Below are 18,256 nucleotides of genomic sequence, written 5' to 3' on the forward strand. Positions count from 1 at the left end.
CATCTGACGCAGGACTCAACCTTTGCACCGCCTATTACCCCGGATCACACAGACTGAAAACCCTCCTCAAAGAACTGTTAAAGAACATGACAATGACGCGACCTCATCCTTACTACCCCAATGCCCATCTATCGCATACAGACGACCCGTCAATCTCAAAAACCTTCTGAGATCCACCAACCCTTTGGCGCCCCCCGTGACAAAGTTCCCAATATTTCCCCAACTTGCAACCGCCCCCGATGTAAAACCTGTCCTCTTATTATGCCTACTCCCCTCTCCCTACATCCCCTCATCGCCCCCTCACCTCGTTCTCACGCTAATTGCCTCTCAAAAAATATTATTTATCTTTTATCATGCAAACATTGCACTTCCTTTTACATAGGTGAATGCATTACCCCCTTATCCATCCGAATGAATAATCACCGGTACTCCTGCAATTCTGCCTCACTCTCTTCTCTTCCTATCCCTTCACACGCCAATTCCCACAACCTTACATTCGTCCAGGGTTTTGCCCTCAGCATCCTAGAATCCCTACCTGATTCAGCCACCAACATAGAGCAGAGGTGAGAACTCGTGAATCCGCCTACATACTATCCTTCCGTTCCTTTAATATTCCCACCCTAAACTGCCATATTTAATTTCCCTCCCAGCATTCCCTCCACACCTCCCCTCCCCGCCCATAGCTCTTTCCCCTCTCCTCAGCAATAGCATATTTTCAGTCTCTGGAAGAAGGCCTCTGAGAGGGCCGAAAGCTCGAACAAGTTACCGTGTGAGTGTTCTTTTAAATGTGTCTATTCTTTTCTATTTGTGTTATATTGTGTCAGCCCATTATATATATATATTTTTGCCAGCCAATAAGTATTATATACATATTTACATTTTATATATATATATATATAAATATGTATATAATACTTGTTGGCTGTCCATAACTTGAATATTAATAAACAATATAAGAACGCATAAAAAGAACACTCACACGTTATTTCTTAATAATTTCGGCGGAATTCAGCTCTGTTTTCCTCAGAAGAAACATTATTATTTTCGACGTAAATTCTGTCAAAATTATATATATATATATATATATATATATATATATATATATATATATATATATATATATATATATATATATATATATATATATAGATATATCTAGTGCATATTGATTGTCAATGGGATGTATATAGAGGGATTGGATAGAGGGATGGGATGTATATAGAGGGATATTGGGTCTGTGATAGAGGGGGGAATGTTAGAAAAACGAGGAAGGGGCTGAAATAGGACAGTGACGTTTGACAGAATGAAGGGAGGAAGTATACACAGATGAGGAGGGACATTTTATAGTAGGATGTTGGGTTGTGTTTTGTTGGTAGGGACAAGATATTTATTTGGTAGTTGTGTCCATTCAAAAACCTACCTTAACTGGTAGATTACCTTAAATAATAATATTTACGGCATTGAGAATTTAACTTACCCTTTTTTTGAGACCATTTATGAAGTATGATAGAAATTATTTGTAGGATAATTTTATGAAAGGATGTATTGTATCGAGCTAGTTCCATATCTCATTTATTGAGTTCACCCTTATGCTCACTGCTAATGAGTTTGGCAGTAAGTACTTTTCATCATAATTGTTGAATTTATGGTCAACTTCTTACAGGCTTGAGTCATTTAGGGTTCTAAAGCTCAGAATTATGAATATAAATTATTGAGTGCAAGAGTTATTATTATTTTGAATGGAAAATTATATTATTAGGAAATAAATGGCCGTCATTTCATCCTAATTTAATATCACCACAGACATTTTTTTTCTATCTCAGTCCTGGAATTTACAGCTTTAATATAGAATATTATTAATTTATTTGATTACTTTAATTTTCTGTTGTATGAAATTGGTAAAAATATCCGATTCATAAACAATCTTTGTTGATAAAATACATTCTTTATATTATTATTGCCTTGAATTAGTTTTGTGAGTTATTTATTGACTTACCCTTGTATAAAAAAGAACATGTTTCCCATTACATGGGTACTACATGATACAACTTATGCACCATCATTCTCTAATTTTTAATTATTTGAATGAAAGCAAAGTCGAGTGAGTGCAAGTAAGATTAGCATTTGCGTGGTTTGAAACATCTAATGTGAGTGAAGATGACTGTGATTGCATTAGTTAGTTATTCTGATGTTGTAGAAAATATTGTATTCAATTGCAGTGTCAAAATTATTTGTTAAAGACATTTATTTTCTCTCAAAGAGCCAAGAAGTGAAAAAGCAGGAGAGAGGGAGTGCATAGTTTTTGCCAAATATATCAAAGTCAACCTATAACATAAACGGTTGAAAGATAGTAAACTGAGTGACCTTTAGGATGACATGACTGTAGGAGTCTTATAGCTAATGTTCTGAAAGAAATGAACTTCACTTGCATTAAATTGATAATGGTACCCTCACCCACTCAATTGCCTTATTGCACAAACACCTGGGAATGACAAAGTATATGGTGTTCTTAATTAGGTACCTATCTATCAGAAATTTAAAAAATTATAGTATTTTGCTGAGGTAATTGATCTTTTTAAGTCATTCTGAATTGGATTTGGTTGATGATGTTTTGTTTTAATTTTTGTTATTGGATTGGTTAAGTTATTTGCTTAGGTTAATACAAAGCTCAAATAACATATCGTGGGGTAATGAAAATCTCTCAAAGAGATATTATTGCTTCTAAAACCTTTGCAAAAGATAACTGACCAGTGTGTGTGTTTGTGCTACAATTTAAATAATTGCACTCACAGCAAGGTGAAAAGGATTGTGAAATTTACAGAAAAGCATTTCATATCTATGGGAGGGGGCATTGCTATTATGCTAGCTGTCATGTTTGTGTCTTGATTAAGGTGTGTGTGCATAAAAATACCTATTGAGTATGATCCTATTTGAGTATGGCTGACCTATTCTTACTCTTCACCACACACAGTGATGGTCGCCTCCAGGAAGGTGACCAGATCCTGGCGATCGATGGCCAGCCCCTCGACTCGAACATCTCACACCACCAGGCGATCAGCATCCTGCAGAAAGCGAGGGGTCTAGTGGAGCTGGTGGTAGCGCGCAACGCACCCTCTGCAACTGGAGAGTCCACAACTGTCGTCTCCCTGCAGCAACACCTGCCAACGGCAACAACCACAGTTGCGCACCCTCCGTCTTCCTCCCCACCACCCCCACCCCCTCCACGCTCACCCACGCCAACCTCGGGCACGCCTGCCTCCTCATCTTCATTGCTGCAACAAACACTGCCTGCTGCGACCATTGAAAGGTCACCGTCAGCTGTCAGTGACGGTTCTAAGGCAGGCTCCGAGATGGTGGTGAGTGCTAATTCTTCTTCTCTTCTAATTAGTCTCAGCAAATTCTTTGTGTTGACATGGAAAACATTGCAAAGGAACTTAGTAGAACCACATTAAGTTGGATGAATAACCGATCGAAGCTCTTTTCCATTTGATAAAATTTTTTTTATTTTACAACAGGGTTTCGATGTATTACATCATCAACAGGTCAAATGACCTGATGATGATGTAATACATCAAAATCCGGTTGTAAAATTAAAAAAAATTTATCAGGTGGAAAAGTGCTTCGATCAGTTATTCATTATGTTCGACTTCCACCACATCACGCCTGAAGCTACTCGATATTAAGTTTTTTTCAAGTGTTTTGTGTTTTCTTTTTGACTAATTTTGAGTAGATAATAGCCATAGCCTCATAATGCAGTAAGTTCTTACTGGCTGTGAATTGTGTGTACAGTCAAGCTTCTTCCAATACTTGAACTTCTCCAAGTAGGAATTTAACTCCTGAAATGAAATTTAGATTTTATTTAATAAGTTTTGTAAGCCAAATTTTTCCAGTGTTGTGAAATATTTAATTTGAGATTTTCTTCTTCTAGAAAAAACACTTTCTTGTCTAAAAAATGACTCGCTTAATGAGCGGCTTTTTTAACATAACGAATGATGAGGAGGGGGAAATCCCTGGAATGATTGAACACCTGTTACTTCAGTTTGTTTTTAGCACTCATTCTGCTAGCATCTTAGTGTCACTAGTGATCAGACATTTTTGCAAACTTGTGCTCAGACATATTATTTGTGATTTTTGGACAAATTTTGATAATATTTTGAGCAAAGTTTAAAAAATGTCCCATGAGGAAAAATCCACAAGAAGACAGGCATAAGAGAATATAAGTAACTGTAGAAATTAAAAGTAAAATCATTGAAAATGGACAACAGAGTGTTAGTTTGCATGATGTAGTTGGCACATCAACATTCAATCGACATCAAGAATTGTGTATGTGTGTGTGTGTATATGTATATATATATATATATATATATATATATATATATATATATATATATATATATATATATATATATATATATATATATATATGTATGTGTGTGTGTGTGTGTGTATATATAAATATATATATATGTGTGTGTGTGTGTGTATATATATATATATATATATATATATATATATATATATATATATATATATATATATATTTCTGTATATATATGCATACACTATTAGTATTAACTGTCAAGGTCTAGTAATATTGTAGTTTTTATTACATGTTATCCTTTTGCAATTTTTCCACAGCTGAACACCGAATGGGCTCAGGTGGAGGTCATCGACCTTCTCAATGATGGTTCTGGTCTTGGCTTTGGCATCATTGGTGGTCGTAGCACAGGAGTTGTTGTCAAGACCATACTTCCCACGGGAGTGGCTGACAGGGTATGTAATATTGAGGGCTCCGTGGGCTTTTTAGGCTGCTTTGCTGCTACTGCCAATACATAAGATTTTGATTCCATGCAGAAGTGAGTTTGCATTCCCTTAAGTTCACCTCATGTTGGGCAGAGCTGTGATTACACATTCCTAATTCCAATTTCGTTGTTATAAAGCCCAGTAAATGGAAAATTGGTATTTCATAGCAAGAACGGGAAATTACTTCAACCATTCTTAATGCTAACTTGATATATCATCTTAAATTAATTGAGTGTTCCCCTCATTTTCTTTCCAGGATGGCCGCCTGCAGAGTGGGGACCACATCCTGCAGATTGGTGATGTCAACCTGCGTGGAATGGGCTCAGAGCAAGTGGCAGCTGTCCTCAGGCAATCGGGTAGCCATGTCCGCCTTGTCGTGGCACGACCTGTCGAACCGACCTCACCCGACTACCAGGTATATATAATTAAAACCTGCAAGGTGCAACAATTATTGTATTCATATTTCTGCATCTCATCTAAGTCAGTTATACTGTCATGGGCCAAAGGATCACAATGGATAATTCATAGCTAATTGAAGAATTGTACATTGGGTGTCAGAAATGGAATATTCATATGCACTTGAAAATGCTGACTGACTTGTGAGTGACAAATATGAAGTGATGAGTGATGACTGATGAGTGAGTCAGATTCTGTGCACAGATGCTCTCTTATTGACCATTGGAACTGCAGGGCACGTCTTGTTGTGAGTCCACCCTTCAAATGAGCAATCATCCTCGTCCTGTTCCTTAGAATGTTGGGAGTATGAGATATTTCCAGATTCAAACAGGTACTTTCTTTCATGCCATCTGATGAGACTGACAAAAGTAGTTCTTTGTAATGATGAATTTAGCAAAAATGAGTATTAGTTAAAAGTCCTGGAATAATTATTTTTTTTGCCAGTTTTAACTTACTGTAATTATCTAGTGTATTTCTGTATGGTTTACCATGCCTTTAAGTTGGAATAAAAATGTTCATAAATATGACAGTTATTTATTGAGTGTCTTTGATCATGGATTTATATCTAAACATGAGATTGAGAGGATGCATGAAGTGTCTATACCTCCAAGGTTCACATATTAACAAATTTTGGCTAAGAGGCAACTGAGATTAATGCATCACAGTTATCACCAGTACTACGTATTCTTCATTGTTTACATGGCCATGTAACTAGGTGTGAAAAAAAGACACTAAATGTGAGCAAGAGAAATGACTTGAAACCAATTCATTTCAATTCCTACCAAAAGAGAGCATATTCAATTCATGAGCTATCATAAAAAGTGTGCTTGCCACAAAAATAATATGTTATCCTTTTATATGATAGCTGTACTTTAAGTTTCACCATATCTCAGTCCTTATCAAATGTATGTATGTATCAAATGCTATACATTTATTGGGATAAGCTGAGATTATACAGCATGTATTGCACTGAGTAATGTCGAATTGATGAACTTTTGGGTCTCTTACCAGGCTTTGGGTAGCCATGCTCCAATTGTGCCAACAAAGATCTTGGGAGATCCAGAGGAGTTGGATCGTCAACTACTTCAGAATGGCTATGATGCAGATGCTGCTTTCAGTGGTCCACCGCCACCCCTGCTCAACAGCCAGCAGCCTACTCCTGTGTCCACAACTGCCCCTTTGGCTCTGCTTGCTCAGGGATCCCTTGATGCCAATGGGATGCCCTCATATGACTACACATTCACTGTAAGTTGAATAATGTTCCTCACCCACTCTCCATCTTGTGCACTCAAAGAACACTCCTTCATTTTTCCATCCCTAGTAAAAATGACGTGCATCTTATATAGCATACCAGTTACTGTGGCACATACCTACCCTGTCCTGCCATGCATTGCTGTAATCATGCAAATGAGATGATATTTTCATGCAAGATGTTAAACAGATCGAATATATGAACAGCATGATCAGCCAAGTTAATATACCATCGAGCTAGCAGTTTAGAATTAATGGCAGAAAGCAGTTATTTGGTGCTCCAAATGGCAAGTGTAAAGAGTTTTATCAGGGCACTTCTTCCATAAGTTTAATATTTTGTCCCAGTTATAACAAAATTGTCTTATTAATATGCTTAGCATAGAAACTTGAAATTTTCATATCTATTTGCAGTCATGAATTTAATTCTGGTGCTTATTCAGAAAATATATCAAGTGACGATTCTCTACATGATCACTACAATAGATAGCTCAAGTTGGTGATGTGCAGCCATAGAAAAATCTGCATAAGAACTGCAGTGCATGCATAATTGAAGTGATAAACAAAAATTCAAAGGTAGAAATACAGATTATATGGCAGTTGAACCAACCAAATGCTATAGAAAATAGAGTTACTAAAATTTTATGATGGGCAGAATCACTTTAATACATTATTTCAATTGAATTTTTTTAATATTCACTTTGTGAATGGTTAAGGCTACTGAGTTCAGTCTATGTCCTTTTCTCTTAGTGAATAGTCAAGAGAAAATTACCTCTTGTTGTACATAGATACTTAAGATGCAAGGCCATGAGAGAAATTAATTTCATGTCATTCATTTAGATACCCATGATGAACTACTTTACATAAATGTTTTGTTTTGAGGGTGAAACATTGGCGCTCGGTAAATTGCCTCACTGGTATTGTCACTAAGGTTACAATCTATATGTGTTTCAGGTTTGCTGGATAGATTTGGGAATAGAATTGTGTAGGATCCATTTTTTTAGTTCCCAATTCCAATATTGATCCCATATTTGATTTTAATTATATTGCTATTGATGGAAACTTTCCCTACTTCACATCTTTAACCTACAAATACAAAGTGTGAGTAAAAGTAACCAGTAAACAATAACCATGATAGCAAACTCACTGTTCTACTCTTGTGGACATGGGATTGCTAGTTATCTTAACATTCATTTTTTATGTTCATACATGCAATACTTGCAACATGTCAAATACTAATTTTTCTGTTGTAATCAATGCAACTATGATGTCTGCTTATCAGCCCTTATTTAAAATTGAGGCTGGCATGATTTTGAATTAAATATGTGCTAGTTGCCATGTTGAAAATGTTGAAATTTAGTAGTGATATTGAAAGTGATAGAAATAATTTCAAAAACCACCAATGTGATTATTTGTATGATTTCATTAATGATATGTATGTTTATTGTAATGTCATTTTATTTAAAGAAGGCCTGCTGAAACATAAAATATTTGTATCCACTTGAAAATTTCAAAAGAAAGAGAGGATTTTAACTATGGCACTTTTAAGTGATGCATGATTGTCACAGATTTTCTAACTTTTCAACTATTTTATGCATCAAAAGTATCACAAGTAGGTGGTCATTAACATGCTTGAATGTCCTCTTTTAAGTTATATTTGTGACCCATTATTTTCAATTCAGAGCTGAGAAATGTCTCAACAGATGATCTTTCAATGGTGTTCCCGCTTTGCCCTGTGGCTTGGTCATTGGTATCGCTCGCTCCCTGTTCCCATAGTGCGATCCCAATGTGGTCAAACATGGCAGTGGAATGAGAAGGGAGCCCCCTGTGCTCCCTGCCTCCTCTCCGCCCTCGTCGCCCACTCCCCCGCCGTCCTTTGGTGCCCCTTTTGAAGACGACCCATTCAACTCTCCCACCGATCCATTCCCTTCCGACCTCTTCCCGCCACCTCCTGCCACTTCCGACCCGTTTCCACTACCCCCAGTTGATGACCCCTTTGCACCACCACCCGCCCCTGATCACTTTGCCCTGCCACCTACTGGTGACCCCTTTGCAACCCCTCATGGTGGCAATGATGACGACCCCTTCTCTGACCTTCCCTCAGGAGATCCTAGTCCCTTTTCTGCCCCAATGGATCCCTTCCTGTCAGATGGGGACCCCTTTGGGCCCTCCTCCCAAGGTCCCTCCCTCTCCACCCCTTGGACTGCCTTTGCTTCTTCCCCGGATAAAACAGCCTCCTCTCAGGCGGCTTTGCCGTTTGATGAGGGGTTTGTTGGAGCTGATGTGTCACTCCCTCCATCCCGAAGGTGGTCATCGGATATTGCTCCCTTTTCACCCCCTGTGACATCCCCCACAGAGCAGCAGCCTGAGTTCTTTCCCCCAAGCCCACCAGGGGTGCGGGCCCCCCCGCCTCCCCCTCGTCGGCGACCTTCCCTAAACCTCCCCTCCCTCATCTCCACCCTTGACCCACCGCACCAGCCTCCGACTCATGATCAACCCCTCCAACAACAGCGGGCATCACCACCACTGGGCCCAACAAGGGAAGAGGTGGGGGAGGGGGGAGATGCCCCCCTGCCCCCACCACTATTTGGACCCCCACCCTACTTGCCTCCCCCTCCCCCTGCTGCCAAAAGGCAACAGCAGCCGCCGCACCTTGGCCTTCCGCTAGTGTACCATGCTCCCCGCCCTTTCTCCTTTGTACAGTCATCCGGGCAGCCAATGGATCCTTCGTCCTCAGTGGGCCTTGCATCGGGGGCTTCCCTCACAGCCCTTGAGCCCCTGCCCGAGATGGAGAAGTTTGAGGTGGAGCTTCGGAAGGATGCCCATGGACTTGGAATCACCATCGCTGGATATGTCTGTGAGAAAGGTTGGTGAGATTGTGTTGTTTAAGTAACTTGCCCAAATTAAAATGGCTGGATATCTCTATCAGCATCTAAAAGATATTTCATCAGTCACACTATTGGTGTATGCATGAGGAGGAAACGAGAGAGGAAACACCAAAATTATATAAGATAATGGTGGTTATTCAATATAATTATATCTTTACTATTAATTTACAAGAATGATAAATACCATGGGCTCTCATCACAGTGTTCCTTAATCCATGTTTTCCTTGTTAGCATGTCCATTCTTTCAGGTGCCAGTCAGGGTAAATATTTATCGTCAATACACTTGGGTGTATCTTTTTTATCTTTTATTGAAGTCCACAATTAAAATTTTCCATACATAAGTCATGAACCCAGAGGAGAAAGTCGATAAACAATGTATTTAAAGTGATAATTTCTTGCATTAAAAGATAAATATCATTATGATTTCTTATGTTTTATCACCTGCAACCTACGGAATATACAGTAGTAAGTGGTTAAATAATAAAAAACCTTTCCCAGCTACACTACCCTCATTATGATTTGAGCTCATAATATGGTCTCAAACCTAGTTTGCCCAATTTACTTGTTAGTATGTTCAGATTTCTTTGTATGTGCTTTCAAAATGATGGTTACAGGAGTCCACTGTTCAGTAAACCGGCTTTTTTGACTCCCCGATAATTTGAACAGTCTGGTCATGTAGCAAGGATGGCTAATCAAAGGATTGTGAGGGTTCAATCAAAAGATTGATCACTTTTGTACTCTGCTGAAATACTACCTTGATCAAAAAGTTCCCGGAATAACCACCGTGTGGCGCTCCCATCGTTCCGATTTGAGTTCTGTTTTTTTTGTTAAATTGGTACGTCTGTTGTTGATATTCCCTTTAAATCTTAGTGTCATAACTTGACATTTGCAAAAGTTACGTAGCCAAGAGTACATCTATCTCTGTGTGTGTTGGCGATTTTTTACAATTTCAGAAATGGATTTAAATTTGCAACAACGAACTTGTATTAAATTTTGCGTAAAAAACGGATTTAGTGGCGCACGGACGTTGGAAATGTTGGAAAAGTGTTTCGGCAACGATTCTCTAAAAAAAACGGTCGTTTACCAGTGGCACGAGCGGTTCAGAAGTGGTCGTGAGTCAATCGAAGATGATGAACGCAGTGGCAGACCATCGACATCGAAAGTCGGTGAATAATTGATAAAATAAAAGAAATGTTGGTCAATAACCGCAAATTAACCATCAGAGAAATAGCGGAGGACTTGAACATTGCCTATGGATCCGCCCAAGACATTGTGGTTAATGATTTGGGTTTCCGTCGTGTAGCAGCAAAGTTGGTTCCAAAAGACCTCAATTTCATGCAAAAAAGAGACCGTGTTGACGTCGCAAAAGACATGATTTGCGAGGCTGAATCCGATCCCACATTCATCAAAAGGATCATTACTGGAGACGAGACGTGGGTTTATGAGTACGACACGCAATCCAGACATCAGGCAAGTGAATGGCGTTCACCAAATGAGCCGAGACCAAAAAAACCACGTCGTTTTCAGTCAAAAAAGAAGGCAATGCTGACGGTTTTCATGGATTACAACGGTGTAGTGCATCATGAATTTTTGCCAGAAGGCCAGACAGTAAACAAAGAGTATTATTTGGGCGTTATGAGACGTTTGCGTGAAGCAATTCGCCGAAAGAGACCAGAAATGTGGGCAGAAAACTCGTGGATTTTGCACCATGATAACGCACCGTCGCACAGTGCTATCATTATTCGTAATTTTTTGACGAAAAATGCAACAAATACCATCCAACAGCCACCGAATTCACCTGATTTGGCTCCCTGTGACTTCTTTCTGTTCAATCGAGTTAAAAAACCATTACGGGGAACGCGTTTTAGCAGCCGAGAGGAAGTAATGGAAAAATCGCAGGAAGCACTGATGGACATACCGAAAACCGAATATAAAAAATGTTTCGAGGATTGGATCAAGCGCTGGCATAAGTGTGTTGCAGTCGATGGGGATTACTTTGAAGGGGACAATATAGATTTAGATGAATAAACTTGTATTTTTAATTTTCTGAATAAATTCCGGGAAATTTTTGATCAAGGTAGTAAGCATTTAGCCTGCAAGCTTCTTAAAAACGTGGTTGAAATTAATTTTATTATTCCAATGATGTATCAATATTGCACTTTTACATTTGAAATCATGATAAACTTTTGCTACGTGACAAATGTTTGATATATGTATCTAAATCACGAGCATTTTTTAGATGAAAGACATGTATTTGAGGGAGATGGCAAAATATTTCCATGTGAATTCATGACTTTCCTGCTCCATAGGTACTCCATGATTTTAGGATCCTCTGGCAAGTAACTAAACCACCTTTTGACTGTAGCACCAAAGAATGGTAGCATTAAACAAAACATGTAACTTTGAGATTCGGACAAGGTGATTTTTCTTGAGAAATTGGATACAGAGTTTTCTGTTGGGAATTTGGTATCTGTGAATGACTATTCAATCTGAAAAAGAATAAGACTAAGCCCTATGCATTTGCTAAATGATGATAAAATATTTGCTAATTAATATATTTTCTGAACAACATCAACAAATAAAATTCGCTTTGTACCGGAGATTATTTAAGCATTTACAAAGGACTTCTAAGAAGTAACAGAACTTCTTGTAACATGTTAATATGTTAGCTAGTCCCTCTGCTCACTAGTATCTCTGCACTTGTTTGAAAATAAACATTCTTCTTTCCTTCAATTTGAATTTGCCTTTTAACAACATACATATTTTGTGGAAATCATAGCACTTTTCCCACTTCTAATAACACAAAGTACTTGCAATCATGAAGGACCTTAGAGTTTAAGTTTAAATTTCTATAAGGTTTATGGGCATAGTTTCTCAGTATTATATCTTCTATTATAAAATCTTTGTAAAAATCCAATCACAAACTGTCCAGAAAATGCAGCAGGCATAGCTGAAGCATTTTTTATAGGATGGTTATTTTTAGCTCGGGGAAATCATAAAATTTATTAAAATTGGGACAACATTGTGGTTTTCTCACATAATTTTCATGCCTCAAGAAACTCCTATGTCTAGGGTTTCAGTATTTATGTGAAGATTTCCTTTTATAGTTTACAAATCTTAATGACTTATACATTGAATGTAATTAGGATGCAGAATTGTTTCTGATAAATAATTAGCTGAGCACAGGAGCTGTTTTACTATTTTTTCTGCACTATCACGTTATGTATCATTAACTGTATGTCCATTTACATCTATGTGTGCATTACTATGGATTTTCAAATTAAATGGTTTTACTGACCCATGAAATGAATGTCAATTTGTCAAAAGTCATTACTATTTCCACTGCTGGCAGTTACCCATTCATGCACTCTAATGTTCCAAGTTAGTTTTTCACTATTGGTGCATTTTGTATAATTCTCATGTTTCAATCTAACAGGTATTTATTATTGTTTTGAAATAATGTTTTTGTAAATTTATGTGAACAGTTTTTCTTGAAAATAATACTTCCCTCTGAATATAATGAAAATTTTAATCTAGGAAGACTTTCAAATTATTATTTTCTGAATCTTTATATTTCACTGTCACTATTTGAGCCAAGTTATATCACTGAAATTGCTTCATTAAATTAATCTGAAACATTTTCAGTTACTTTTCCAATGTATGAGCTAATGTTGTGTGGCCTTTAATAAGATGATATGTGTCATAAATACTTAAGTTTTGCCTTAAAATTTTCAAATTCTCTTTACCATTGCAGAAGAACTATCTGGAATCTTTGTCAAAAGTATTAGTGAGGGGAGTGCAGCTGACCTCTGTGGCCGAATTCAAGTTAATGACCGGATTGTTGAGGTAAATGACTTGTTTTCATTTTGTGCCTAGGAGTATCCTCATATTTTTATTTATCTCCACCGGTCACCTGAAATTATAATATGAATGGAGAGTTAGTATCAAATTGTTTGCTACCTATTCCTGGGTGTCATATTTTGTATCTTATTTGTACTAATGGGATTTAATTTTTGGTTCCTGATGCAAGCATGCTGATGTAAGGTTGATCATGCATTCATTTTTCTTAGCATGCACGGAACGTTTTTGTTTAAGTTTAGAAGTTTTGAATGGTCACTGAAAAATATCATGTAGACTCAGTATGTGACATAGTAAATCTATATCATGATTATGACTATGTCCCATGACTTAGTAAATCAGTTTTTCACAATGTAAACTGTGACTTTCACTATTTCTTCTTCAATACTCATGGTTTCTGCCTCCCTAAATGTTGTCCAGTATGTTTATTTCCATACTTACTCGTTCCAGTTCCTCCCTTCCAATACAGCCTTTGCCTCCCTTCACCTCTCTCCCATCCGCTCCTTTGACTTTCCTCAGCAACTCCCTCTTTTTCCTTGCCCTATCCTCAGTTTCTTTATTTATATTCCTGCATGTCCAATTTATTTTCTCCAGCCTATTCAGTACTTAAATTTCCAAATTTTACCCCTCTCTGCTCATTTTCTCTCCTTGGTGACAATGATTTAAAACCATAAAATATTGCAATCTTAGTAGGTCAGGGTAGTCCAGGGATAGAGCGTTGGACTACCAACCAAAGCACCTGGGTTTGATTCCCAGGCAAGCCTTTCTGGGACCCTCTGCTCCGTTCGAATACCAGATCTTCCTGGGAAACTATAACTGACACAGGGGAAGGAACTGGCCCCCCCATTTGATCTTTGAATTCCACATGCCATTGGGCTCTGTACTGGGTGAACTCTACCATTACTTATTAAACTTTTGGGTTAGTTACTGTTTTTATGGTTTATTACAATCTTAACCAGTGACTTTCCTAAACTTTTACTTTTAAATAGAGTCCTAGCTGTGAAGGCTTTTCTTCTATATAAATCTTTCATCTGCCGATTCTAATTTATGCCATATTGACCAAGTTCTAAGCTATGCTCTCATATCTTGAGAATATTATGACTGTTTAACCTGTGATCTGCTGTCATTCCATTCTTTTCACACTGATCTTGTGATGCACCATGGTCATGGTACTCTGTGAAACTGAAGTTTACTTATGGTGATGCCATTGTCCAGGTGGATGGGCGTTCACTGCAGGGGTACACAAACCATGGTGCTGTGGAAGTTCTGAGGGGCACTGGGCGGACGGTTCGCTTGTGTCTGGAGCGCTACCTACGAGGGCCTAAGTATGAGCAGTTGCAGCAGGCGATTGCCAATAGTGAGCTCCTCCAGGGGCGGCAAGGGGGTTTGGTTCAGAGGCAGCAGCCCCTGCTGGCGGGAGTGGTGCCCACTGGGGGCAACGGTGTCATCAGCATAGGAATCCTCCCACCGCCAACACCTTCGTCACCCTCTGCCACTTCCCTGCCACATGTTCCTCTCAGCAGCACTGTAAGTTCCCTCTCCTTGCTGTTATTTCATATTTGCAGGGAATCATGAAGATTTATAGTGTTTTGAGAATCTTCTGATTTCCATCTCATGTTTAATAGTTTAATATTGATGGGTGAATGTAATCTTTCCTCAATACCTGATTCTCAATTTCCGTTAGCATCTGAGAAACAGTTAATAGTAGACGTTTCACTTCTTGGAAAAAACAAGTCTATACTGTAGCCCTCGTAGTTTATGCCTTTTGGCAATTTGCATTGCCAAAAGGCATAATATGAACTTCTATCTGTATCTTGTTCACTTTATTGGAGTCCCAGCCCCTATTCTCACGTTCATTACCGAAGCCAAGAGGTAATTGTTATTTCAAAATACATGTTTATTGTTGGCATCACTTTTGTTTAGTCAAGTTGTACAGCATGAATTATTTGAAGAGAGCTTGGTATATTCAAGTATCAATTGCCATTCAAGCAAATGAACTTGCTAGACATGACACTTCCAATAAGTTTTAATAAGTGTGATAAAATACTTTCTCAATTATAATAAAGTATAAACAAAGAGCTTGGAATATTTCACTGTAATTTAGAAGTTATCTAGTCAACTGTTCTATCAATACAGGTATATTCTGCCTTTGTTGGAAGTATAATGTATCTCAGTATGTTGGGGCCATTATTGGCTATTGTAATCTTTTATTTAGTGTCCTGGACTATTCAAATTAGCACACAGCCTTCAAATAGTTCATACTGGCAATGTGGTACTACTGCACTCGAAAGAAAAATTGTCTAACTTGAATGCATTGCCCTGGGGCTTTTTTGAGTGGTGGTGTCCATTGGTCAGCTTGGACCCGGGCATTGGTGGTGAAGGTCAGGTATGATTGTGGCTGTGCACTAATCAGAGAAATGGCTGGCAGGATGGTGAGGATGAGACAACGGAGATAGAACCAGAAGGGGAGTCGCACACAACCATAGACTCTGCTGTGCTGCTGGAGGGGCTGGGAGGGGGCGGGGAGGATGTGGGAGAGGGAGGGGAGGGTTCACGCACGATGATGGAGGCCCTGAACATGGATGTGGATGTGGAGCGACTGATCACCACGTCATACGATGGGGAGCTGGACTCTGCAGTGGAGGCAGCTGTCAAAGCCAAGTGGTCGAAGATCATGGGGCCGGATTGCGAGATTGTGGTAAGTGATGCTTTTTCATTAGTCCCAAGGTGCTGAGTCTGCCATGTTTGATTTTGTATGAGTGGTATTTGGGGAATTTCTTGGGGGCCCTACCTTACAAATATATTCTATGAGCAGCAAACAGACAATTGGTTAATTTACCATGTGTCTTGAATGACTGGAGAAATGTTTGTATCTACATTCAAGGAAGGTAAGATGATGAGGGTGATTCATTGCACAAAGTATATTACCTTGCCTGTTATGCACTGGTTAAAGCACAAGCAAAAACTGATTGCCTCTACTCAAACTCTCAAAATAAAACCCATACATTAACTCTTGAATGAACTCCTCTCTTTCAATGATGTTTCAATATTTTATCATTTGAGGGGGTGAAATCTTGATTTCTTTGGTGAAGTGGGGAGGGTAGACAAAAAGGAAATAGAAATGATACTACCCTCTGCCATAAGTTGCTCACTTCGCTATGAACATCCCTCTTTAAGCAGTCCAAAAATGTTCCAGAGAAGGAAATAAAAAATATTCTGGTGTTGTCTGATGAATTAACATTGTAAATATTCACCTTTCTTCATTTTCCTGTTTTGTTTATGTTCATGTCTTGTAAGTTGATGATACTTGGTTTCTTTTACCATCTTGATGCTTCAAATTCATTTCTTTCTATGTGGTGATGAAGTTTATAGAGATATTAATAACAAGAATATTATTGTTGTAAATAATTTTATTCAACATTCAGAACTCATGACCAGTTACTTATACTATGTATGCATTGTTGGTTGACCGATGTTCTGATGAGCAGCAGAGGTTTAGAAAGAGAGTAATTAATTTTCCTTCCTTTTACTTGGCCAGGTTGCCCAACTGTCCAAGTTCGGTGAAGGAGGTGGTCTTGGGATAAGCCTGGAGGGCACAGTGGATGTGGAGGGTGGGCGGGAGGTGCGTCCCCACCATTACATTCGATCCATCCTGCCAGAGGGGCCGGTGGGACGCAACGGGCGGCTGAGGTCAGGGGATGAATTGCTTGAAGTAAGCCCCATAAAGTCATCTGACCATACCTGTAACTAATTCCAAAATAACTAAAAATATGAGATTACTCATCAATGATACAGTTTCCCACCTACATATGATGAGATATGTGGAATGAAATAGAATGGTTCTTCTAGCAATCGTAATACCGTTACAAAAAGTGCACTGTAATAAAAGTTTTGGAAAATAAATACAAAAGCCTTACTTCTGTAGACTCAGAGGGGCGGACATAAATAAGAAATGCTGGGAAATAATTGAGAGTCGCCCCAGCATTGGACCTTATTTCGGGAAAACATGTTAGAAACATCTGCAGATCTGCTTTAAATAAACTAGGTTCACAAAATGAATGCATAGTGGGGAAATATTATGATGAAAAGTAAAAAAGAAGTTTTATTTCTCATAATGTCGACCCTACCTTGGATATGAGGCAATAATTTTTGAACCTCAAATAGAAGTAGTAGGAGTAGTTTTAGAGGAGGGGACTGACAGCTAAGGTCATTTTCACCATTAGGGATGGATGGGAAAGGAAGGGTGGAGAGAAACCCGGCGTCGGCATTGGCCTACTCTATTGGAAAGGTGCCAAGGGATCCACAGTTAAACGTCCCATCCGATGGATGTCGTATTCGCCCAAAGTGCTCTCCACAAAGCACCTCAAGTAGGGATCGGGATATTGCTGAAAAATATCTGCTGACTCCGGGATTCAAACTAGAGCCCTCTTGGTGGGAAGCCTGTACATTATTCAACACCAACGAATAGAATCCCCGTCGAATAGAATCTAATCTGTGGATGTGGAAAGATGAAATGAATCTAACTTGGCCTAACAAGAATTGTCCAATAAAGGATTGTTGTTTTATTGTATAATTTACTGTGAAAAAATTAAATTTTATGTTATTTCGGTTTCTTTATGTGTAATGTAAATATGGTACAGGTATTTTACCTAGGAATGTCATAATGAGTCCATTGTAATTTAAAATATTGCTAGTTATGATGATGTCATTTTAAAAATCTGTGGAAAGTATGATGTACATCTTGCGATTAAACCAGCAAAATTACCTTGCCCTGTAGTTCCATGGTCTTGACACAATATTGTGATTTTTACTGCAAAGCTGTGGTAAAATTTAGTTCCAATGAAATCCATTCCATTTGAACGAAAGAAATACCAATTTAAATTCTCAAGCTTGTAGTTTTCAGTGAATTGTTTCTGCATTGAACTATTTTCATTTGTATTAACTTTAGTATGGCAAAATAACTCCATTATCTAAGTACTATATTTCTAAATCCCTTTTTTCTT

The 18,256-nt window shown here is 38.4% G+C and overlaps 1 protein-coding gene across 1 annotated transcript in view; it reads left to right on the forward strand.

Annotated features, from left to right (window-relative positions):
* The window catches only part of LOC139691334 (patj homolog), a 133,388-nt gene that overhangs the window by 99,064 nt on the left and 16,068 nt on the right, over nt 1-18,256 (forward strand). Inside the window, exons 6-14 of the mRNA XM_071589102.1 lie at nt 2,972-3,356; nt 4,639-4,773; nt 5,060-5,218; nt 6,271-6,504; nt 8,284-9,373; nt 13,150-13,241; nt 14,469-14,780; nt 15,682-15,951; nt 16,792-16,965. Of these exons, the coding sequence (XP_071445203.1) occupies nt 2,972-3,356; nt 4,639-4,773; nt 5,060-5,218; nt 6,271-6,504; nt 8,284-9,373; nt 13,150-13,241; nt 14,469-14,780; nt 15,682-15,951; nt 16,792-16,965 (2,851 nt within the window). The remainder of the gene's footprint in view (nt 1-2,971; nt 3,357-4,638; nt 4,774-5,059; nt 5,219-6,270; nt 6,505-8,283; nt 9,374-13,149; nt 13,242-14,468; nt 14,781-15,681; nt 15,952-16,791; nt 16,966-18,256) is intronic.

This window comes from Hetaerina americana, unplaced genomic scaffold, assembly GCF_022747635.1.
Source record: "Hetaerina americana unplaced genomic scaffold, ioHetAmer1.1.p SCAF_33, whole genome shotgun sequence".
Classification (NCBI taxonomy): domain Eukaryota; kingdom Metazoa; phylum Arthropoda; class Insecta; order Odonata; family Calopterygidae; genus Hetaerina; species Hetaerina americana.